Below are 24680 nucleotides of genomic sequence, written 5' to 3' on the forward strand. Positions count from 1 at the left end.
TTTACAACAGTTGGCCAAATCAAGAACACTCTCCAGGAGGTAGATGTATATGTGTCAAAGTCAACAATCAAGAGAAGACTTCACAAGAGTGAATATAGAGGGTTCACCACAAGATGCAAACCATTGGTGAGCCACAAAAACAGGAAGACCAGATTAGAGTTTGCCAAACAACATCTAAAAAAGCCATTACAGTTCTGGAACAACATCCTATTGACAGATGAGACAAAGATCAACTTGTACCAGAGTGATGAGAAGAGAAGGAAAGGAACTACTCATGATCCAAAACATACCACCTCATCAGTGAAGCATGGTGGTGGTAGTGTCATGGCGTGGGCATGTATGGCTGGCAATGGAACTGGTTCCCTTGTATTTATTGATGATGTGACTGCTGACAAAAGCAGCAGAATGAATTCTGAAGTGTTTCGGGCAATATTATATGCTCATATTCAGTCAAATGCTTCAGAACTCATTGGACGGCGCTTCACAGTGCAGATGGACAATGACCCGAAGCATACTGCAAAAGCAACCAGAGTTTTTTAAGGCTAAAAAGTGGAATGTTATGCAATGGCCAAGTCAATCCAATGACCTGAATCCGATTGAGCATGCATTTCACTTGATGAAGACAAAACTGAAGGGAAAATGCCCCAAGAACAAGCAGGAACTGAAGACATTTGCAGTAGAGGCCTGGCAGAGCATCACCAGGGATGAAACTTAGCGTCTGGTGATGTCTATGCATTCCAGACTTCAGGCTGTAATTGCCTGCAAAGGATTTGCAACAAAGTATTAAAAAGTGAAAGTTAGATTTAGGATTGTTTAGTTTGTCCCATTACTTTTGGCCCCTTAAAAAGTGGGAGGCACATATAGAAACCGTTGTAATTCCTACACCGTTCACATGATTTGGATGTAATTACCCGCAAATTAAATCTGAAAGTCTGCAGTTAAATCACATCTTGTTTGTTTCATTTCAAAGCCATTGTGGTAGTGAATAGAGGACAAAATATGAAAATTCTGTCAATGTCCCAATATTTATGGACCTGTGTGTGTGTGTGTATATATATATATATATATATATATATATATTTATTACACACACACACACTATTCACTATGGTGTAAATCACATTCAATCATTAATGGTATTTTAATTCAGGCAATGTCTCTAATCATCATATTCCTAAAATATTTAGAATGACAGAAATGGTAACATGGAGGATGAGTCCCAACACCTCCTCTGCAGCAAAGGGGTTAATAATGTATGTGAATTTATGTACTGCTTGTACATACAATTCTCATTCTCAGTGTTATCCTATTGTGGTGCCTTTTAAATAAGACTAAGCGAGAAGGATCAGGTTTTATTTATCAGATGACGTATTGGGTAGGGTATATACACATTTGAAGCACATAAGGAGTTATGGCCAAGATGAAATGGACAACCAATTCATGTTGCATTACGTAGAAGTACAGCTCACTTGTGTGAATTCATGCAAGTACAGCCATAGAAAATGTATAACAAGTAATATGAGTATTATGTTACGATCATGTAAGGAGGTTTTGCTCTATTTTCTGAAGTAATATAATTGCAGAGACTCTCATTAATGACAGTACAATGGGTACATTCTTCAAGAGAATTTATTAACTGAGGAAAGTACCAGAGTAACAGACAGACCTAAAGCAAGAAAGAAAATGATAGTTCTTTTGAATTATGACAACTAAGTAGTGTACATCATTTCAGTAGAGACATTTCAGTTATTTTTTAACTGCATTGAAACAAAAATGCATGACATATTCTGAAGCTCTTCTCTTCATAAGATTCCCCTGCTGCCTGATGAATCTTTACATTTTATTAAAGCAGATATCTTCACAAAAGCTTTCTGGACTCTACTTCTCATTTGCTTACCTGTAAAGCTTCTCAAACAAACAGCCCATGGAGCCCCAGAATCTATTACCAATTTGGCCAAGATGCAGCCATTTGGGCCAAGTGGCCGGATGATTTTGGTTACCATTTACAGGTCCTAGTGATGCCAAAAGATAACCACTTTTACCAGCCGGCATGATAACGATCCTACTGATTTCAATTGTATTATTACAGTGCATTGCAATTGTTTTCAGGTCACATACACTGGATATCAGGCCAAGTGGACAGGTACCCGCTTGCGGGTAGCACTGTACATCATATGTAGGAGTGTATATAATAAAAATACTGTGCAAAATAGGTTAGCCATTCTCCTGATAAAATATATATAAAATGCCTCACTGAAGGTGTGCAGTATTGTGATTGAATTGCTAATATTTATTGTAATCTACAGTTAATTCCAATGAACAAATCTTTAGAGACGGTTAGAAATAGTATAAGTTTAGGTTGAAGAACACTATCTTAACGCACATGCTCTGTAACTGCACAAAATTGTTAGATGCAATTTTACAATGGATAATAGGTTATGAAACATTGTTACAATCACTATTCCATTTGACATGCTATTTTATTGAAGTTCAGACAGAGGATACCTTTTTGAAAGAAGTTAATGGTTTCCAATGCAACTAACTACAAAAGAATCTTGTTGCTTGTTCTATAGAGAATAATATCCAACCAACTAAAAGGGAACTTACATGATCCAAGCCCTGCAATTACGCAACAGAGAAATAATATTTTGCATAAACTATGGCTTGAAAAATAAATGCAATCATAATTTCTACACAATTTCAAAGCAGAGACATAAAAACCAGTACATTTATTTTTGGTACAATTAATTTTGTTGTTGGCAAGTAATATTCCAAAAGAAACATAACAGCCCTGAAGGAATGTTAAAATAATTTAAAGAAAAAGAAAGCAATCAGCAGGAACATTTACATAATTTATTAAACTACATAAGACCCTTCACCATGTACACCTAATATAGAAGTAAATCAAGTAAAAATGTAGCAAAACAAAACATTTCAAGCAAACAAAAAAAAAATTTTTCTTCATGACCTAACGGTCAGCACTATAGGAAACAAATATTAAAAGTAGATAACTATAACGTAATACAAATTTTTTTGTTTGTTTGGTTCGGTAACAAGATACACACTTAATTGAGGAGATTGCTAATATTCCAAGGTATATTGCAGATATTTATGAAAGGATAACATTACTGGTTTTTGGTCACACCTCTATGGGGTGCAAGCAGTAACAAATAACATTTCCTTCCCGGATAACTTGTGTTATATTAACATGGAAGGATCTGACAGAATTTCAATGCCAAGTTAACCATCCAAAATATTTCTGTAATAAATGATTTGCAAGCTATGTAAAACTATTTTGTCAAATCCTGTAAAGCTGCTTCTCTGGTTCAGGAATAGTGATGTCCTACAGATTATCCTAAATCATTGAAAGCAACTGTAAGAGTAAAAGTAAAATCAAAAGAAGACATAATAAGCCTTAAGAGATCTCAAGCCCATCACTTTATCAGCTAAAATAAATTAAATTTTTTAACAATTAGTGGTATGTACATAAATCCATAGCCCATTAAATGTTGTCAAACCCAACAGATGTAAAAAGATTTTAGGGGTTATAGAGAAAAGGAAGAGAGGAGGATGATGTTCTACAGGGGAAAGAAAAGGCTGGTGTATTGTACTGGGATCATAACAGTTCTATTATGACAGACAATATGTTAGAGAATCAGAAACCAATAGACACACCCTGTACATTTTGATGGAAATGAGGTACGAGATGTATTATGTAACAGATTTCTTCAAATACAGTAATTTACAGAGAAAGTAATTCAAATACCAAACATTCTCTCTTTCATCAATGCATCAAGCCTCAGAGGGAAAGAATACAATGTAAAATGTATGCGATGGCTCACTTGCATTTGAATTATGCATTATTTTCTTTAAAAAAACCCAAAAAGAAACCCAAAGAATTATTTTTACATTCTCTGGCCCGGATGTCTCTGTTCTGCTGATCAGATACACCAATCAGCAGCCATCGATTATCGACAATCCGTCGATAGATCAGGGAAAAACCATATTACAAATCCCTTACACACCGATCACGATAATTTTTTGGACGGGATTGAAGAATCAAAAATTTTGGATAGCCCCAACTCTGGCATTGGCAGAATGAGGACATTAGGGCAATCCATTACAGATGTATGAGAACCATTACTCAATACTTAATGTGGCTCATACATCTATGACCCAGATTCCCTGTTCTGCCCATCAGATTCGCCGATCAGAAACACTTCAGCAGATTGAGGGGAAAAAAAAGCATGTTAAAAATCCACAACTTGCCGATCCCGAACAGTTTTTGGTGTGGATTTCTCAGATTCTCCTACCCGGGCAGAACAACCGTTGAATTGGAGCAATCCATCACAAATGAATGGGCCCATTAAATGTAAAAGGTAGCTGGTACATATCTCACAGCCATGTATAAAAAGCCATAACAAAAGACTTAATTGTACTCTGTTGAACATCAATTTTATGTGCTCTCTCTATGAGCTCAAGTTTTCCGTATGGGAAAAAACAAACAAAAAAAAACCATTAAAAAATAGGTACAGTAAACAAACAAAAGTAAAAAGGGAAAAACTAAAGTGTCTTAACTGTACAGCCATTTGCAACTGTGCTAGAAGGCTAGAATAAAAAAACCTGCAAGAAGTGGCCAACCGATACATAGCTTCCATTTTAATTGGTCTAAAATGTGCACTATAATACTTTATGGAGTTATTGCAGGGAACAATAAATAAAATGGCCTTAATAGGAGCACATCAATTAAACTATAGCAGGAAGCCTTTTTTAGATGCACATGCAACACATAATGAAAACCATTAGTTTGGAATATCAGCACTGTTATTCCGATTTCCATATTTATGATGTATTATAAGCAGAACTATACCCAAGAAAAAACATATGGAGCCCACAGTGATGTATGCAATTCCTAAAAATGGATTCTTTCCCCCCATCCAAGAGATTGTGCTTAGGATCATCCTCTTTCTTCCATCAAAGCTGTTAACAGGATAATCTGAGAAATGTATAGGAAAACTGCAATAAAAAATATATATTATATATACAGACACATACATATACAACATGGTCAAAAGTATGTGGACACCATTTCTCACAATAAAATAAAATAAATTGGAAAAAGCGCTCCGTGGTGTTGGGCAGAGTGTAATAATAAATTAATTTTTTATACACCCAAATGTTCAGGGCCTGTTTGAGTGTATATGGAAAGTCACGATGGAGAATACATTGAAATGGAGTGAGATCAAAACTGGTGGGCAATATCTTGAGGCTGGGTGTTCAGGACTTGAGTCCCCTGAGACGCAAATAAGTCTATATGACGGGGAATGATCAGCAGAAACTTCTAAGGATCGATATGTAATGTACAATGTTAATCCCTGTACACCCAGGAGGTTTGATAGAGGGCTCTGCTATGTGAGAAAAGTTTGAAGTGGTGTGAACAGTGGAGAAGGCCCATTACATCCAAAATCCTGGACAAAGTCTATGTGTTTTCATTCAACATTCTGCCAACAGTTTTTGCCTAGCTGAGTTAAATTAATTTAAAATTGACTAATCAACACCCAGCCGACAGTTTTTGCCCACCAGGTTATGTGAACTTTCTCTTGGTGATTAGTGACCCTCAGTAGGCCACTGTATTGGATTAACATTGTACATTACATATCGATCCTTAGAAGTTTCTGCTGATCATTCCCCGTCATATAGACTTATTTGCGTCTCAGGGGACTCAAGTCCTGAACACCCAGCCTCAAGATATTGCCCACCAGTTTTGATCTCACTCCATTTCAATGTATTCTCCATCGTGACTTTCCATATACACTCAAACAGGCCCTGAACATTTGGGTATATAAAAAATTCATTATTACACTCTGCCCAACACCACGGAGCGCTTTTTCCAATTTATTTTATTTTATTATTTAAGGAAGTGGGGATACTTCCATAGAAGAGCTGCTAGTGGTGAAACATCTCTGCCCCTCCTATGAGCACCGGCTGCCTCTGTCCACCTTTATACCATTTCTCACAATGCCCAAGGAAACTTCTCAGCTTGTATACTAGGCTCAGTGTTACTAACAAACTCAAAATAATACAAGGTCATATTGAGGATTTGCATAGGATTTAATTACCTGATGAATTGTTAAACTAGTTGAATGGTATAGTAATCACCCAGCTTCCAACAAAATTAAGCTTTATACCAACTGGCATTCACGTGTTTCCTAGTGTTGTTAATAAATGTGCACAGTTTTGACAATGGAATCAGATGTCAAATGTTAGCACTTGCACTGGTTTTTTTTACTACACCGTTTGGTTGTGTTGCAGTTTTCCAAATGCTTCTTACTGCATTTAATGCATTCCAAAGACCTCCCAAAATCAAGTTCTATAAAAAAAATTAAAAAAAAATAGATCCCCAGTGGGAGCATGGCCTTTATGTTTCAAAATACAGAACTGTTCTCATACATCTAGCCTCTATATGCCATGAGAAGCCTTGTGCAAATGAGCCTGTGCGACTCAGCTTGCTCTGAGCATCTTTTTTGTCCAAAATTCATCTTCGTTGCAATCGGATGCGACAACCTGCTTCACGACATTGCAGTGATTAATTTGATATGCAACACATATTTGTGTGCGACTGAGGCTGTATACAAAGCACAACTGAATTTGGCGTGAAAAAAAAAAAAAGCTGCGGCCACTGCACCGTAGCACTTCGTATACAGATTCAGACGCACACAGATATACAAGTGTCGCAAATTAATCAGTGTTGTCTCAAGAAGCAACTTGTTGTATCCAATTTGATCAAGATGCATTTTCACAGCAAAAAAAACACTGAGCACAGACACTGGTGCGCAGAGAAGGGCTGTTTGGTGCTACTGCAGCCATAGGGTAAGAGGACAAATCTGTATATTTTGGTTACTGGATGATTTAAATTGAGAAACACTGCTAACTCTACTTAATGTAGACTCCACAAATAGCTTTTCTTGAGGAACAGGGAACTATTGAAAAAGGTAAAAATGTATGACATTTTAAATTTTCCAGATACCGTTTGAAAACAATACTTTACAGAGAGCATTAAGCACAAGTAACCAAAGTCAGTAGAAGGGTTCAACATTTTTTTTTTTTAGGAATACTGCCGCTCTACCATGAGCCAAACCCAGTGAAAAGCTTAATGGTGCAATGATTACATCTGTATCATTAACCTCTTCTGGTCATAATTTAATTTTTTGCAGCACATCAACCTACCTAGTGTGGGAAACTATGGCATGTGTAACACAATATTAGGAAAGGTAGAGCAGATATATGCAACTTATAACTTCCCAGCTTTGGTGGATCTGAAAGCCTCAGTATTTGTTATATTTGACTTAGTCATTGAGAGAGTTTCATGATGCTCAAAATTATTACAATCTGAATTTTGGGCCTCACAGGAGATAAGTCTTTAATATGAGTAATGGTTTCTTAAGTCTCAAAGGGAGCAATTCAATTCAGCACAATTGCTTCGATGTCCCATTTCAGAACACCACAATGCATCAGTCAACATTGAAGACTTTGCCTAGTACCCCATAGAGGTACACAGGAAAAACTTGTGATGTACAGCCTACCATAAATGGCTGATATATGAGCATTATATCATTGATTGGCAGAACATAGTTCAATGTGAGATTATTGACCAATATGAACTTTCATGAGGGTGAGGTAATAGAAAGGATGTCGAAGCATAATTGCATTAGAAGTGCAAGTGGACACTTTGCGCTGACACATCCACACAACAGGAATAGAAATCAATGTTAGTGTGTGTAGATTAGAGACATTATGTGAAAATTAATGTTCGTCAAAAGCCTTTGTTTTATAAAAGGATACTGTACTCTATATGTAGAGAGTAGTTGCCAGGTGCTAAGGCTGCATGTAAATCATTATCAATTTCTATCAGGCCGTAAAGCTTTCTGAAGGTCGGCAGTGCAGCAGTACGCATCCAAACAATAAAATCTTCATTGATGAATCCATTGTTGCCACTGTTGTCTGGATCCAGTTGATACACTGGCTTCTTCCAATTAATTGGCTTTGTTGTGCCTAAGTAACAGAAATGTAAAATAAAGACAAAATCGGTAATTTGAAACCATTACACTAGTGATTAAAGGGGAGTTTATTTTACAAAAAACAAAAGTAAATTAATTATTTTCAGCCCTATAAAATATATGGACCTATTTGGACACAAAGACAAGAACAAATGGAAACAGCATCAATTGCAACACAATACATATGGGCAATCATGCAAATAAATATATTTTACAAATTCGACAAATTCCATTTTAGGAAAAGTAATATGAAGGACATGTTTTGTTTGTTACATAAAAAAACATCACCGCTATGTCTGCATGACGGTCTTCAGTTACCTGCAACACACTAATCAGGAAAAGTTGGAGAATGTGCCAGAAACACAAATTCAGGTGGCAACGTTAGATAAACTTCAGATGATCAATGTGGAAATGCCTAAGCACTTTAAAAAAAATACGTTTTTATATCTACACCTTTATAGCCATATCCCCCCCGAAAATACTTTTGTCAATTTTAAGCCAAAAGAAAAAGCTCATCAAATTCAATGTGCAGGGAGGGCTTGGTCTTCTTGCAGGGGCAAGTCTGAAATTATTGGAGGTTTAGCAATGTCTATTGGGTCCAAACTGGCAATGCAGGCTAGTGATGGGAGATCTAGTTCATTTTGGTGATTAGATCATTATGATCTAGTTCACTCAAAGAGTAGTTCAAAAGATCAGTTAATTTAGGTCATTGCATCACTGGCTGATACACTGCTGATAGAAGTGATTGGACACAGAACTAGTCTATTACACATGCAGCACAGCATTTCTACTAGATGATTCTTGTTCAAATGATCAGATATGTTTAATATGTCTGATCTATTAATATTTAAAAAAGCATTACATAACAAACTACTAGTAGTATTGACATTGTTTAGCTCTGCAATGTTAATTATTTTTGAGAAATACCCAAATTAAGAATATTGTGACGTGTAACTTTTTCTTGCTTTTTAAACACCGTAATTGGGAAGAAAAACAAAAAAACAGTAATTGGAAAAACCCCATACCTTTACCCCATCTTATTTTTTAATTGCATCCATTAATGTCACTGAACACACACCTGGACTAGATTAAAAATGGGGTGGATGGGAATACAGCTCCAGGCCTCCACATAAACATAGGCCCATCATCATTACAGCATTATGATACCCACAGCTGCCTCACTGGCACACAGTTCGCTATAAATCATAAGTATTCTAATTGCATTTCCGTTTTCCTCTCAAAAATATACATTTTTTTAGTATTTAGGGAGATAATGGGTCTGATAGTGTAGGGGTTGTATATGCCAGCTTCTATCATTTATCTAGCACTTTCTATAAAATGACAGAAGCTGATTGGTTGCTATGGGCAAATTTTCCATTTGATCACATCTCCCCCTATGTCTTAAGGAATTAATAAAACTACTGTATATAGCATGCAGCTCTCAGCACTGTGTCTTGAGCTGATGGGGAATGTATCATGTGACTTGTGAGCTACATGATTCACTCAGTCTAAACTAACTACTGACCTACAGTACCAGTCAAAAGTTTGGACACACAGTCTCATTCAATGGTTTTTGTTTATTTAAATTATTTTCAACATAGTAGATTAATACTGAAGACATCAAAACTCTGAAAGAACACATATGGAATTATGTTGTAAACAAAAAAAAGTGTTAAACAAATCAAAATATGTTTTATATTTTAGATTCCTCAAAGTAGCCCCCTTTTGCTTGGATGACAGCTTTGCACACTCTTGGCATTCTCGCAATCAGCTTCATGAGGTAGTCTCTTGGAATGGTTTTGAATTAACAGGTGTGCCTTGTCGAGAGTAAATCTGTGGTATCACTTGCATTCTTAATGGGTTTGAGACCCTCAGTTGTGTTGTGCAGAGTTAGGGTTAGTACACAGTGAACACCACTATTTGACTACTGTTGTAATCCATATTATGGCACCAACCACTCAACTCAGTAAAGAGAAACGACAGTCCATCATTACTTAGACATGAAGGTCAGTTGCTCCGGAAAATTTCAGGAACTTTGAATGTATCCTCAAGTGCAGTTGCAAAAACCATCAAACACTATGATGAAACTGGCTCTCATGAGGACACCCCCAGGAAAGGAAGACCAAGAGTTACCTCTGCTGCAGAGGGTAAGTTCATTAGAGTTACCAGCCTCAGAAACCGCTACTTAACAGCACCTCAGATTAGAGACCACAAAGTCTTCACAGAGTTTAAGTATCAGACAAATCTCAACATCAACTGTTCAGAGAAGACTGCATGAATCAGGCCTTCATGGTCGTGTTGCTGCGAAGAAACCACTACTGAGGATGAACAACAAGAGGAGGAGAATTGTTTGGGCCAAGAAACACAAGGAATGGACATTAGACCAGTGGAAATCTGTACTTTGGTCTGATGAGTCCAAAGTTGAGATTTTTGGTTCCAAACGCCATGTCTTTGGGAGACGCAGAAAAGGTGAGCGCATGGTTTCTGCATGTGTGGTTCTCACTGTGAAGCATGGAGGAGGTGGTGTGATGGTGTGTGGGTGCTTTGGTGGTGACACTGTTGGTGATTTATTCAAAGTTCAAGGCACACTTAACCAGCATGGCTACCACAGCATTCTGCAGCGCCATGCCATCTCAACTGGTTTGCACTTACTGGGACCATCATTTGTTTTTCAACAAGACAATGACCCCAAACACACCTCCAGGTGTAAGGGCTACTTGACCAAGAAGGAAAGTGATGGAGTGCTGCGTCAGATGACCTGGCCTCCACAATCACCCGACAAACCCAACTGAGCTGGTTTGGGATGAGTTGGACCGCAGAGTGAAGGAAAAGCAGCCAACAAATGCTCAGCACCTCTGGGAACTCCTTCAAGACTGTTGGAAAACCATTCCAGGAGACTACCTCATGAAGCTGATTGCGAGAATGCCAAGGGTGTGCAAAGCCGTCATCCAAGCAAAATGGGGCTACTTTGAAGAATCTAAAATATAAAACATATTTTGATTTGTTTAACACTTTTTTGTTTACAACATAATTCCATATCATAGTTTTGAGGTCTTCAGTATTAATCTACTATGTTGAAAATAATTGAAATAAACAAAAAACATTGAATGAGAAGGTGTGTCCAAACTTTTGACTGGTACTGTATATGCCAGGAGAATAAGAATTCATAAGCTATACAGAATCACCACAATGTCTGAGCAGAGCACAGTGCCACCTGTGGTAGTTAGCAGTACTGACTCATGATGAATGTATGAGAGAGCTGATGGGGAATGTATCATGTGACTTACATGAGTCACTGACCTAACTGAACTAGTGAACTAGATGCCAGGAAAACTACTCATGAATCCTCATGACAATCAGTTCAATCAGATGCACATAGGGCCTCATTCAGACCTGGTCGCAAGCGCTGAACGCTCGCAACCGGGTCAATGTTTGCCCACTCGGCATGCGCACGTCCGAGCCGGCTCCTACGTGCGCATGCGTGAGACCCGGCTAGCGACGGGTGCTCCATCGCTACGGGTCTCGCACCAAAGGGGGCGAGCTGTCGATGGTTATTGACAGCTCGCCCCGTTTGGGAGGCGGGTAGGGGGGTGGCCGGCCAAACGGAGGCGTTCCCGACGGAATGCTTGCCGTTTGGGGGCAGCCACACTGACATCAGCAATGATGTCGGTGGGGAGCTTCCTGCTCGATCAGAAAAGGAAGCTCCCTGGGGCTTGCGCTTGCCGAGACCCAACCTTAGGGTCTCATCGCAAGCCCCGATGGTCTTGACCATCGCGACCATCACCCTGGTCGCTCGCTAGGGCTGTGGGTGGTAACCCACAGCTTATCTAGCGACCAGGAGGCCGCACTTCACACCACAAGCGGCCGCCCTCATTCAGAGCAACCACTTGTATCTAGCGATAGACTCTGAATCAGGGTCATAGTCCTCACAAAGTCACATAGCAGTGCCACCTGTGGTCATTTAGCAGTACTGACTCATGCTTAATGGAGCGGCTGTGTTCTCTCTGTCACTGTGTCTAACTCCTCCCACTTGTTTTAGCTCATGATGAACTGATCTTTGCCAGAGCTGTGAACTAGTTCATTTTAAAGATCAGTTAATTTGAACTGATCATTCGTGAACTACCCATCACTAGTGCAGGCAGAAGGGAAGCATAAACAACTAAACATTATTATATACACTGTACATAAACATTAAACTATGTATATTTCAAACACAATACACTTTGCACATAGTACTTGTGAATAAGAAACAAAAATCTATATCTAAGGCACAGAACCAAAAATAAATAAATAAAGCTAGTTCAGTTCAAACAATTTTACCAGTTTGGGTAAGAATTTACCTTTAAAAATGTCCTGAAGTATACTTGTATTGGTTGAAGTTGGATTTCTGAACTTTACATTTTTATCTGTCCACCAAGCAATGCCTGTTTTTGTCAAGGGAATTAGTTCTGGTTTTCCAGCTGTTATTTTAAATAAGCGAAGTGTATCTTTAAACAAAAGGATAACAAGTTTTAATGCAACTTTCTGCTCCAAATCCTTCAAGTTGTTATATAATACACTGAAGTGCTAAAAGTAATGAGATGCCTAGTAACGTGTAGGACCCCCTCTAGCACAGCAAAGTACAGCAACACGACGTGGCATCTATTCCACAAGTGGACGGAAGACCTCTGGAGAGAAATTGATCCATGCTGTCTCCTCTAGAGGAGTGCTAACCTTGTTAGTAACTAACTGTATAATGCATGATCCTCATATCTTAAAAATATATTAAACCCAATTTAAACTGTTCAAACAACTTATTAGAACATGTGCATCTAATGTGAAATACAGAGGATAATGCATTATACAAGAGAATATGACAATGGCACAAAGATAACTAGTAGTAGTCTGCAGATCAACACCTGTTTACAATGAAACTATACATGCAAACAATTTGATTATCCCACCACCCATGATTATATAAGAAAATAAAAAGAAATAAAAAGACTAAAAGTGTCTAATTTTCCTGCCAGCAAGATAGAAAATATATTTAGAAAGAGAAAGAAAATATATACACTGACACAGTTAGGTTAGGGGGTCCCTCTCCTGGGTAGAGGACTCCTTCCTTACACACACACACACAGCAGCAGGGAAGCAGCACACCAGTCTGGATGCAAGTACAAGCTGGTCGGCGCCAGTCTTTATTGTACAATGTCAGAAACTTAAAGAAAACAAATATAAATCCTAGCCCTGTCGGGGCACTAACTTCACAGGTAGTTCCCTCACTACCAGAACCTGGCAGGGCCTAATGCCCTCGCCAGCAACAAAAGCACAGCACAACACTCACAGTTAGGTATCCAAGTGTCTCTGAGCAAACTCCCTGTCTGCTCTCCCAGGTGAGACAATCAGCCCTAAACAAACTAGGCTTATATTGGCCACTCTCGTGGAAAACTAACAATCCTGTTACCAGGCTGCGAGAACCAAAACCTGGAGTGGCCGTGGGTGGAGCCCTCCCTCTCCTCTCACCCACAACCCCCAGGTCCCAAACCGGCTTTTCAAAAAAGCCGAAACTCAAGCCTGCTACACTGCAGACTTTCTCCTGGGGATTTTAAACACACAGGACAGGAATCTGGGACAAATGTACCTGCCACAGACCACTTTACCAGTGATCCTATCACAACACACAAATACTCAACCACTTTATTAGGTGCCGCTTTGCCCCTACAAAATCCCAGAAGATCAGCAGTTTGATATACTCAAACCCGATCTAGCATCAACAATCATTTTACAGCCAAAGTCACTTAGAGATTTCATTTCACTCTGGTGTTTGGGCTGAACAAATGAACCCCCTGACGAGGTCTGCATGCAGCTATACAGGAGTGGCTAATTCGATAATTGAATAAACGATCAATTGTTTTGGTGTACACAATAAAGTACCAGTGTGTGTATATATAAAGAAAAAAAAAATGTTTATAGAGATATGATTGTAGCGTTCAAGTAAGGTGTTAATTAACCGAAGGTCTAAATAGTTTCAAAAGGACCAGCATTCTCCAAATGAATGAGTGAAAATTGTATGGAATTAAATATTTTCACTCATTCATTTGGAGAGTGCTGGTCCTTTGAAACTATTAGCTGCTTGAAAAAAGGATCATTCTGTTTGCAAAATATTGCTGTCTATTGCATAAACTAAACGATTTTAGGAAATTGGTATGGTTGTTTGTCATACGTTTTTCTCACAGTTATCAAAAAGTTGACTGAATACCTTACCATTAAACATACTGTTAGCAATGGCACCACAAGGCGCAATGGGTTGATTCTCACTGGTGCGATAGGGGTCACATTCCTTGCTGGGATTCTAAGGGTGTACAATACAGTTATTCAACAAAACTGGAAACAATTCATGTACATGTATATTATTGGAAACATTTCTCTGTAACTAGGTTTTTCTGCCACCTTCAGTAATAATGTAACTGCATGAACATATGAAAGCATTAATAATTCAATTGGATTAGCACAAAATTATTTCAGAATATGCTAAATTGTGTACAGACCTTGTATTTCCTTTTTTTTGCCCCTCACAAAATGTACCAAATGGTGTGAATTTGAGGCCCAAATCTAAACCACCATCCTAAAATACACATTGTTGCAATGAATTAGATTCAATACGGAGTATGTCATATGCAGCCTTAATTTAGGTGCTATAGAGCAGTGTGGTTTATATTGCACGTTTCAAAATAAAATATTGGAGAGCTTCAAGGTCAGTTCGTAAATATATACTCCAACAAAAGCTGGGTGGCTTATTGATTACAAAATTACTTTAACATTTCATGAATCCGTTTAAATATTTATCATCCTACAGAAAAACAAGGCCACCTATGAAGAGCTAATATTTCTAATTGTTTTGTGGTCACTTATATCATCAATACCTGCACTACATACAGATGTAGCAAAAGACAAGTGGTATTTTAATGCTGGGCTATTCTGTTATGACGGCATAGTCCATGCAGTACGATTTAAAAACACCATAACTACTGCTAAATTTACTTGCCAAGCCTAACTGCACTGTTTGCTATGAACTCATGAAGTCCTAGCAAGATCGGCAGTTTAGATGTAACAAAAGATACCATAAAAGATGAAAAATAAAACAAAATTGAATTTAATTCAGAAAATGGAAGCAGATTCAAAGTTTGTTATTCCCATCATACAGGGCAAACACGAACAATAAATAAAGAATTTGTAGTATGACAACTATTTTAAGATGCTTATTTGATACCGGTTGGGTACAACCAACAGCTGTGGCGGAAGTGAAGGACCCAGCATACCAAATTCAGTTTATCAACCGCTTGACATACACAGTCTGAACATTTTGACGCATACAAGTTCTACTGGTTACTTGCAGGCGGATCTTAGCATAAGAAACAGGAAAGAACCAATGATCAATTTGGACACACATACACACAGTTAAATTAGATGAGATGCAGCATGATTAGGGTATATTCATACAGTAGGAAGACCATAGTATAGACAGACCACTATAAATGATGCCTGATAATTGTCTCATTGGTGTCAATTGGATTATTGATCCTTAAATGCAGGTTTTTTTGGCCAAACACATCCCCATCAGCTGCATGTTTAACCAGCACTGTAAAAACTGTCTTTTTTCATGCAGCTGCATTTTCCCAAAATATAGCTGTTTTTGTTAGACAGTTTCAGTATAGGCATACTCTATTCTAATCATTTTACAGCAGCCCTGGAAATATATAACCCGATAGCTGCATACAGTCAATATCCTAAATTGCAACAATCACTAGTAAAATAATCCTCTGCTCAGCCAAGAAAGAAAGTAACCTAGGGAAGCCAATCCCGGATGTTTTTGAGTCCCAAAATACACAGGATTTCAATTATTAAAACCTGGCTATTACAGGATTCAAAACGCACTGTGGATTGGTCTGGGGGCAGTGAGATAGTACTTACCTTATCGGTTCCAGTTGCATTATCCTGTCCTCTCAGGCTTTCCCAGCTGTCCATAGAATAGATGGGAGCCCCATTATGCAGTTGCTCTCAGTCATTGAAAGGCTAGGAGCGAACTGTGTGGTGATATCAGCACTGTATGGCACACTACCATCCAATCCATGACAGAGCACCAGAACCACAGAACTCCAGTTCTTCTACTGCAGCAGAGCCTTGGAGAGGACCAGGAAACTTTAGCTGGGCATACACGGCCAGATAAAATGCCTGTCAGACCGACAGACATTTTATCTAGCAGCATGCCAGCCGCAGATGTCCGCAGCATACACAGATTTCTCACAGTGTATTAGCCCTGACATCAGCGCTCCGCCCCCGGGGGAGGAGATATTTCCCTGTGTCAAAGTCAAATAATGAGATATGATCGCTGTACAATTATTATCTGACGATATAATCGTGCATGGTCTGATGACATGCTACTAGGACGCTACTTTGCGTCGGTGCAATCCGATGCGCTAAAATGCGTATACACAACACACATACGTTGATGCACATAACGCAGACGCTCATATGCGGATGCACATACTTACAGATGGACGCTCAATTGCTATTTCAATACACAGACGCACATATGCAAACGCATACATATAAAATGGTTCCCACACATTATAGTTAATAATCAGAGTTTTTAAAGATAATTGTTAGCTAATAATTATGATATGAGATGTACTTAAACAAGATCTAAGGTTTAGAATATAGTGGACATGTCATGTTTGGTATCATACTAAATCCCTGTTTATTTGCAGACATCCGTTTCTATCGACAAAGAAGTCGCATCATGCATCCGCTAGTTATGGATGATAGGGAGTTATTGAATAATATGAGATATGGTAAGAACTTACCTTTGTTATCTCTATTTCTACGAAGTCCATAGGGTTCCACAGGATACCTTGGGGTATAGGTGTGACGTCAGTCATCGGGCACCATAGAGTTAAGCTTTCAGCCTCCCAGGATGCACTAGGGTCCCCCTCCTATACCCCGCCCCCGAGCCAAGGCACCTCAGTTAGTTACCAAGCCATAGGCCGGAGGAGGAGAAGGAAGAGAGAGAAAGAAGATCTGGAAACACACAAGAATCACACTCTCACCAGAGGGAGACGGGAAAACCGGTGACCAGACCAAAGCCCATCTGCAGCACAGGTGCGACAGAGTCCTGTGGAACCCTATGGACTTCGTAGAAATAGAAATAACAAGGGTAAGTTCTTACCATATCTCATATTTTCTACTTCAGGGTCCATAGGGTATCCACAGGATACCTTGGGGATGTCCCAAAGCAGTATCCTTTAAGGGTGGGGACGCTCCTGTGCTGAAAGGAGAATCCGCCGCTCGAAGGAAGCATCCTGAAAGGCGAAGGTGTCAAACCTGTAATACCTCACGAAGGTATGGACAGAGGACCACGTAGCAGCCTTGCAGATCTGGACTGCAGAGGCACCACGTCGAGCTGCCCACGAAGGACCCACAGACCTAGTGGAATGAGCCTTCAAAGAAGGAGGAACCGGCAGACCTTCATTAAGATAAGCTTCAGAAATAGCCATACGGATCCAGGCTGCCAAAGTTTGCTTTGAAGCAGGCCAACCCTTTTTACGGAAGCCATAGCGGACAAACAAGGCGTCCGACTTCCTAAACGAAGAAGTGCGGTCAACATAAGTCCTTAAGGCCCGCACAACATCCAAAGTGGTCTCACCCACTGAAAGACCAGGTGAGTTAAAGGCCGAAACAACTATTTCCTCGTTAACATGAAACTGGGAAACAACTTTGGGAAGAAATTCAGGCCGAGTGCGGAGCACTGCCCTGTTCCCATGAAAAATCAAGAAAGGGGGTCTACAAGAAAGAGCCCGTAAATCAGAAACACGTCTGGCCGAAGCTATGGCCAAAAGGAAAACAGTCTTAGCTGTTAGCCATTTAAGATCCACTGAGCCCAGTGGTTCAAACGGCGGTCCCTGGAGAGCCCTCAGGACCACAGCCAAATCCCAAGGCGCCACAGGTGGAACAAAGGGCGGCTGAATGCGGAGAACACCTTGCATAAAGGTGCGCACATCCAGGATCGTAGCAATCCTACGGTGAAACCAGACAGATAGGGCCGAAACCTGTACCTTCAAAGAAGCAAGGCGAAGCCTATGATCTAGTCCCGCTTGTAGGAAGGCAAGTATCCTAGACAGACGAAACTCCCGCGGTGCATAACCTCTCGGTCGACACCATTGGAAGAACGTATGCCACACGCGATGGTATATCCTCGCGGATGACGGTTTCCGAGCTCGCAACATGGTACGCACCACAGAGCTGGAAAACCCCCTGGACCTCAACATGGCTGTCTCAACAGCCACGCCGTCAAAGACAGCAGAGTCAGGTCCGGGTGAAGACAAGGACCCTGCGACAGAAGGTCCGGTCGTAACGGCAACCGCAGAGGACTGTCCACGGACAGACCCTGAAGGTCTGAGAACCAGTGCCGTCTGGGCCACGCGGGAGCTATCAACAGGAGCGTCCCTCCTTCCTGTTTGAATTTCCGGATTACCCGTGGAAGAAGGGAAACCGAAGGAAACAGGTATGCGAACTGGAACGTCCACCGGACGGACAGAGCATCCACCAGAGACGCCTCTTCGTCTCTCTTGTGCGACACCCGTACACCGGCAACTTGTTGTTGTGCCGGGACGCCATGAGGTCGATCTCTGGAAGACCCCACCTGTCCACCAGCAGTTGAAAAACGTCCGGGTGCAGGGACCATTCCCCCGGATGAACGTCCTGGCGACTTAGAAAGTCCGCCTCCCAATTTAGCACTCCCGGGATGAAGACCGCTGATATGGCCGGAAGATTGCGCTCCGCCCATACCAGGATCCGAGACACCTCTACGAGAGCCGCCCGACTTCGGGTTCCTCCTTGCCTGTTTATGTAGGCCACGGTGGTAGCGTTGTCCGACTGGAACTGCACCGGACGACCCTGGAGAACCCGATGTGCCTGCTGGAGAGCATTGAAGACCGCACGGAGTTCCAAGATATTTATTGGAAGCTCCGCTTCTGTCGGCGTCCACCTGCCCTGGAACAAGTGTGGACCCGAAACTGCTCCCCAGCCCCGAAGACTGGCGTCCGTTGTCAACAGGACCCAATTTGGTACCCAGAACGGACGTCCCTTGCTGAGATGGGTCGTCTGCAACCACCAAGCAAGGGACAGGCGAACCTCCGGGGTGAGCACTATCGTCTGGGACTTTAGAGACTGAGGCAGCCCGTTCCACTTGGACAGGATCAGGTGCTGCAGAGGTCTGGAGTGAAACTGGGCATATTCCACCATGTCGAACACCAACACCATGGAGCCCAGTAACCTCATCGCCGAGTGTAGAGACACCCGGCGGCTGTGCAGACAACTGCGCACCCTCGACTGTAAAGCAGAGATCTTTTCCTCCGTCACAAAGATCCTTTGCTGTCCCGAGTCCAATAAGGCTCCAAGGTGCAGAATCCGCCGAGACGGGATTAGAGTGGACTTCTGCCAGTTGATTAACCAGCCGTGCCGTTGCAGCAGCGCAATGGTCAGGTCCAAGTGGCGTAGAAGGAGCTCTGGAGATCCTGCCACTAATAACAGGTCGTCCAAGTACGGCAACATGCGGACTCCCTGCAGCCGCAGAGAAGCCACCATGACCGCCATCACCTTGGTGAACACATGCGGTGCTGTCGCCAGGCCAAAAGGTAACGCCCGAAACTGAAAGTGGTCGCTGCGGATTGCAAACCTGAGGAACTGTTGATGGCGCAAAAGAATAGGGACATGCAGGTAAGCATCCTGTATGTCCAATGACACCATGTAGTCCCCAGGTTCCAGCGCCAGAATGATGGACCGTATGGTCTCCATCCGAAACTTCGGCACCCGCAAAGACTTGTTGAGAGCTTTGAGGTTGAGAATCGGACGATACGACCCATTGGGTTTCTGCACCAAAAAAAGATTTGAATAGAAATCCTGGCCCCTCTGGGAGAATGGAACAGGCACTATAACTCCAGCCTGGAGCATAGTGTGCAAGACCTTCCGCAGCTCCGTGGCCTTGTTTCGGTCTGATGGTAGACCCGTGGTGAAGAATCGAGCCGGGGGTCTGTGCCGGAAAGAGAGGGCGTACCCGTGGGAGACCACCTCGAGAACCCAAGTGTCTGTCGTGGTGACCGACCAACACCGGGCGAACTGCAGCAGGCGGCCTCCCACTTTGGGATCCCCCAACGGGAGGCCCGGACCGTCAGGCCGCAGGCTTGTCATCAGGCTTAGGGGCCGGACGTCTGGTACTCCATGCCTGCTTCCGGGGCTTGGCTGATTTTTTGGGGCCAGCCTGTCGGGGAAAAGACTGTGGTTTGGGCCTGCCCTGGGCCCTATAAGACCGAAAGGACGATGGTCCTGAACCAGAAGGAGCCGCAGCCGACGGGAGACATGCAGATTTGGCTGCCTCCAGTGTGGCCACAATCTTGTCCAGATCTGGACCGAAGAGAACTTCTCCGTTAAAGGGCAACGCCTCCAAACCCTTTTTGGAGTCAGCGTCCGCCTTCCAGGATCGCAACCACAAGGTGCGACGAGCAGCCACCGCTGCTGAAGAAATTCGAGACACCAGTGTACTAATGTCTAAGGCCGCCTTGTTGATATATGTGGCCGAATCATGGAGATTACCAATCAACTCCGTTTGTTCGGCCGGACAGTCGGAATCAAAGGACGCCTCCAATGAATCCGCCCAGCGCTCCATCGCTCTGGCAACCCAGCAAATGGCCATAGCCGGCCGCGCTGCCCCCCCCCGCAAGGGAATAAGCGGACTTCAGGCAGATCTCCACCTTGCGGTCCGTAGCATCCTTAAGGGAGCACATGGATGGCATCGGCAATGTGGCACTACGGACAAGACGTGTCACATGAGAATCCACCTGTGGAGGGGATTCCCACTTAGCAAAATAATTATCCGTGAACGGATAAGCCACTGCCAGGCGCCTCTGCGGCTGGTATCGCTTGCCAGGCTGTTTCCACGCCTCCTCTAAATGGTCCATTAACTGCCCCGAAAGAGTAAAGACTGTGGCGTCACCCTTCACATCCTTAAAAAAGGCATACTTGGATTTAGCAGCTGGGGGAACTTCGTCCTCAATCACCAAGGCTGTGCGGACTGCCCGAATAAGTCCAGGAATATAGATCTTGGACCTAGCGTCAGCGTCCTTAGCATGGAGAGATTCCTGATCGTAAGGATCCAGAATCTCCCCATCATCAGACGTCCCTTCGTCATCCTCATAAGGAGCAGACAGACGCCACCGGCCGTTTATGTGGCCGCATCCCAGTCTCCCCCTGCAACACATCCGACAAGTGCTGTACAGAACTCGTCAGGGAGTTAACCCACGCCGGCTCCTGAGAAACCGGGAGCGGGGAAATAGGGAGACTGCGGGGTACCACCAATTGTCTTGGGAAACCCTGCATGGGTGACGACACCACTGACTGCTGGGACAAACCCATCTGTGTAAACGCGGACTGCGGAGCTAACTGGCCCACTAAGGTTGTAAGCGCCTGAGCGAAACAAGCCCAGGGCGGCTCCTGTACCGGTGCTGTAACCATAAGAGGCCGCGCCATTGACAAACACTGATGGCAGAGGCCCTCCGCGCTACCCTCCCCCTCCGCTAAAGGTACTTTACACATAGTACACTGTAGCCGGAAAGGAAAATCACTTTCAGACATGATGGTACTAAGTATGTGATCCCTCTCACCAATTGTATTTTAAAGAGGTGAGAGACCACCCTGCAGCACCGCACCGCAAGGGCTTAGCAGAAAGAACAGGGACAGTAATAAAGCTGACAGTCAGAATAGAAGATACAGGCAGCAGCGCTAGCACAGTCACATACAATGCAAAGAAAATCAATTCCTGCACTAACCAGCGCTGATCACTCAACTACGCAGACACAGGGTCTGGTAGGACACAGCGCTGCATACACAGACCTGACCACAGCGGAGGAGAGGTATGTGGGGGGCACCCAGACCAAGATGCATCCTTCCAGGCTTCCAGCAGCGTTCACCATGCGTTCAGGAAGATGGCCGCCGAGGAGCAGAGAGGAGGCTGGCCTGGGGGGGAGCGCTGCCACAGGGCCAGTCGGCAGAGTGCAGAGAGGGCTGTGTGCAGCGGGGGAGGCGCCGGCTGTGAGACAGGGAAGGCGCACTCCCCTGGCATGCATTTAACCACTGGGACGCCGCAGCGCTACCGCTCTGCTGCGGTCCACTGTCCCAGGGGGGTAGTGGAAGCGCAGGTTCTTACCTGGCTCCACGCTGCAGCCAGTCCCCAGGGAGCCCCCTGCCTGGAGACTCAGGACCATGTAACAGCGGGGACCCACCGCGGGACCCCGCTGCTTACCTTGCTGTCCCCCTTGAATCCGGCCATGGTCCGGAACATCTGGGGTCACCACTAGCTGTGACCCCAGATGCTCACCAGCATCCCCGGATCGGTACCGGCGTTCTGGTACCGGCGGGGGTGTAGGGAAGACAGCATGGACTGACTGTCCATGCTGTACATCCAGATGTGCAGCCACAGCTGCATGCAGAAAAGCTTCAGGGGCTCTTCTTAGCCCCCACTCCAACAGGTGCACCCGACTCCGGCCGGGCACCAAACTAAACTGAGGTGCCTTGGCTCGGGGGCGGGGTATAGGAGGGGGACCCTAGTGCATCCTGGGAGGCTGAAAGCTTAACTCTATGGTGCCCGATGACTGACGTCACACCTATACCCCAAGATATCCTGTGGATACCCTATGGACCCTGAAGTAGAAAGAATGTTATTACTAGTATGCAGTGTTGTAGTCAGTTTTAACCAGTTCTTCGGCGGGAAGCTACACAATGTGACTGTTGGAAGATTGAGCCATACCCCTGATGACACTGTATGAACTGACCAATGACCAGAAGCAAGAACCAATGAGAACCTGTCAATTTGACCATTTGTTAACTCTGAAACCTGTAAGGTATATAAGCCGTGTGCTGACCTCAGTGTACAGGTATCTTCTTGCGACCGCAGACTTCTGGATTGATGACAGTATACTGGGACCAGTGCGCACGCGTATGTATAGGGCTGTACTATTTTCATTGCTTTTTACTCTAATTGTTAAATCTTACATCGTGTTACCCCTTTCTACATAAATAACTTTTTGTGCTTTGGAACCACACGATTGGACTGGAAAGCAATTCTTTCTTAAGCGACTTGCAGCGCTAAATAACGACTTATAGGAATCAATACCTGTTCCTTCCATAGGAAGGAACACAAGAAATGTCTGTCTGTCGGCCGCGGCTGGGCATACACTGTCCGATGCGGCCGATTGTTTACCGCTAAATATCGCATCGGACGGGCATGCTGGACAATCCGGAATGCCCGACCGAGCATTATTTAACCCTCAGTTGTCCCCCCCACACGCTACTATTATCGGGGCGATCCGCGGCTATCGGGTGGATCGCCCCGATAATTGTACAGTGTATGGCCAGCTTTTGTAAGGTGCTGCGGAACACTTGTGGCACCATATAAATAAGTAATAAGAAAACGCCCCCGCTGACAATAGAAGCCCCTTCTGACCACTGCTGTGTGACTAAGGTAAGGGTGCCCACACACACAGCGATCTGCACACGATCAGCCGATGTGTACAATTTCCCTTGACACTCTCCCCGGCAGCTCTGCACACGATCTCCACACGATTTCGTGTCCAATCTTCATACGATCTCTCCTGCATCGCCTCCTAGATTGTCAGATCTGCCCTACTGCATGGCAGATCTGACGATGCGATGTGCGACCAGCGGAGACGCGCATCGCATCGTGAGTACTCACGATTTGGCCATATTTTACACGATCTGTCATTCCAATGTGTCGGAATCTGCCAAATCGGGTAAAATATCGCTGTGTGTGGCCAGCTTAAGTCAAAAGGGCAGGGGGATAGAGATGGAGGATATCTTTCTACAAATCAATCAAGGGATTCCCAGGATTGAGATTTTTGTTTCCAATTCTGAAGCCCGGGATTATAAAAATGGGGGGGTATTGGTTTAGCTAATGTCATCAGAATACAGCTCCTCGTTTCTTACAGTGACTGGTAGGCATGCTACTTTTCTGCAGCCACCTTTCCCACACAAACAGTATATTATCTGTTGTTGAGGCAACTGTCAATCGCTTGTAGTTCTTCACTATTCACCCGTATTTTTCTTCTGCAAGTGGCTAACAGTTACCTTCAGGCCATAGATTCTGCCTGTTCCCAAATGTAGCTGTACAAAGCTTAGTACACATGCACTACATACTTTTAAAGTAATTCAATATCTGGTGGCAGGAAAAAAAAAAAAAAGGCATTGTAGGGAATTTTGCCATGCTTTTATTCCTCCACATAAGGAAAAAAAAAATCTGCCAAAACAAAATAAGTTACCGAAGTCATGTCACATCCAAAGCAAATTCATTCCTTTTAAATGAAGCGAATAGTTTTGTTTTGTGTTTGAAGTGTTAGTCTAGGAACAAAACATGACTTACTGTAAGGGAGTTTTTGTCTCCATTCAGCTGGCTGTCATCTCTAGACTTCACATATCGACGATGGTTCTGATAAAAGTTGGACAATCCATAATACATAAACACAGTGCTCTACAAAAAGAGAAATAATTCACACAATAGTTTAAGGTACTTGGTAGAGT

The 24680-nt window shown here is 43.0% G+C and overlaps 1 protein-coding gene across 1 annotated transcript in view; it reads right to left on the minus strand.

The window, feature by feature from the left end:
- Nucleotides 1-1611: 1611 nt before the first annotated feature.
- CDC50A (cell division cycle 50 P4-ATPase accessory subunit A) overlaps nt 1612-24680 on the minus strand; it is a 60443-nt gene continuing 37374 nt past the window's right edge. Inside the window, exons 3-7 of the mRNA XM_088471495.1 lie at nt 24523-24630; nt 14301-14388; nt 12398-12544; nt 7843-8052; nt 1612-4996 (exon numbers count right to left, since the gene is read on the minus strand). Of these exons, the coding sequence (XP_088327621.1) occupies nt 4803-4996; nt 7843-8052; nt 12398-12544; nt 14301-14388; nt 24523-24630 (747 nt within the window). The 3' untranslated portion in view covers nt 1612-4802. The remainder of the gene's footprint in view (nt 4997-7842; nt 8053-12397; nt 12545-14300; nt 14389-24522; nt 24631-24680) is intronic.

Source organism: Taudactylus pleione, unplaced genomic scaffold (genome assembly GCF_031769625.1).
Source record: "Taudactylus pleione unplaced genomic scaffold, aTauple2 ptg000015l, whole genome shotgun sequence".
Lineage (NCBI taxonomy): Eukaryota > Metazoa > Chordata > Amphibia > Anura > Myobatrachidae > Taudactylus > Taudactylus pleione.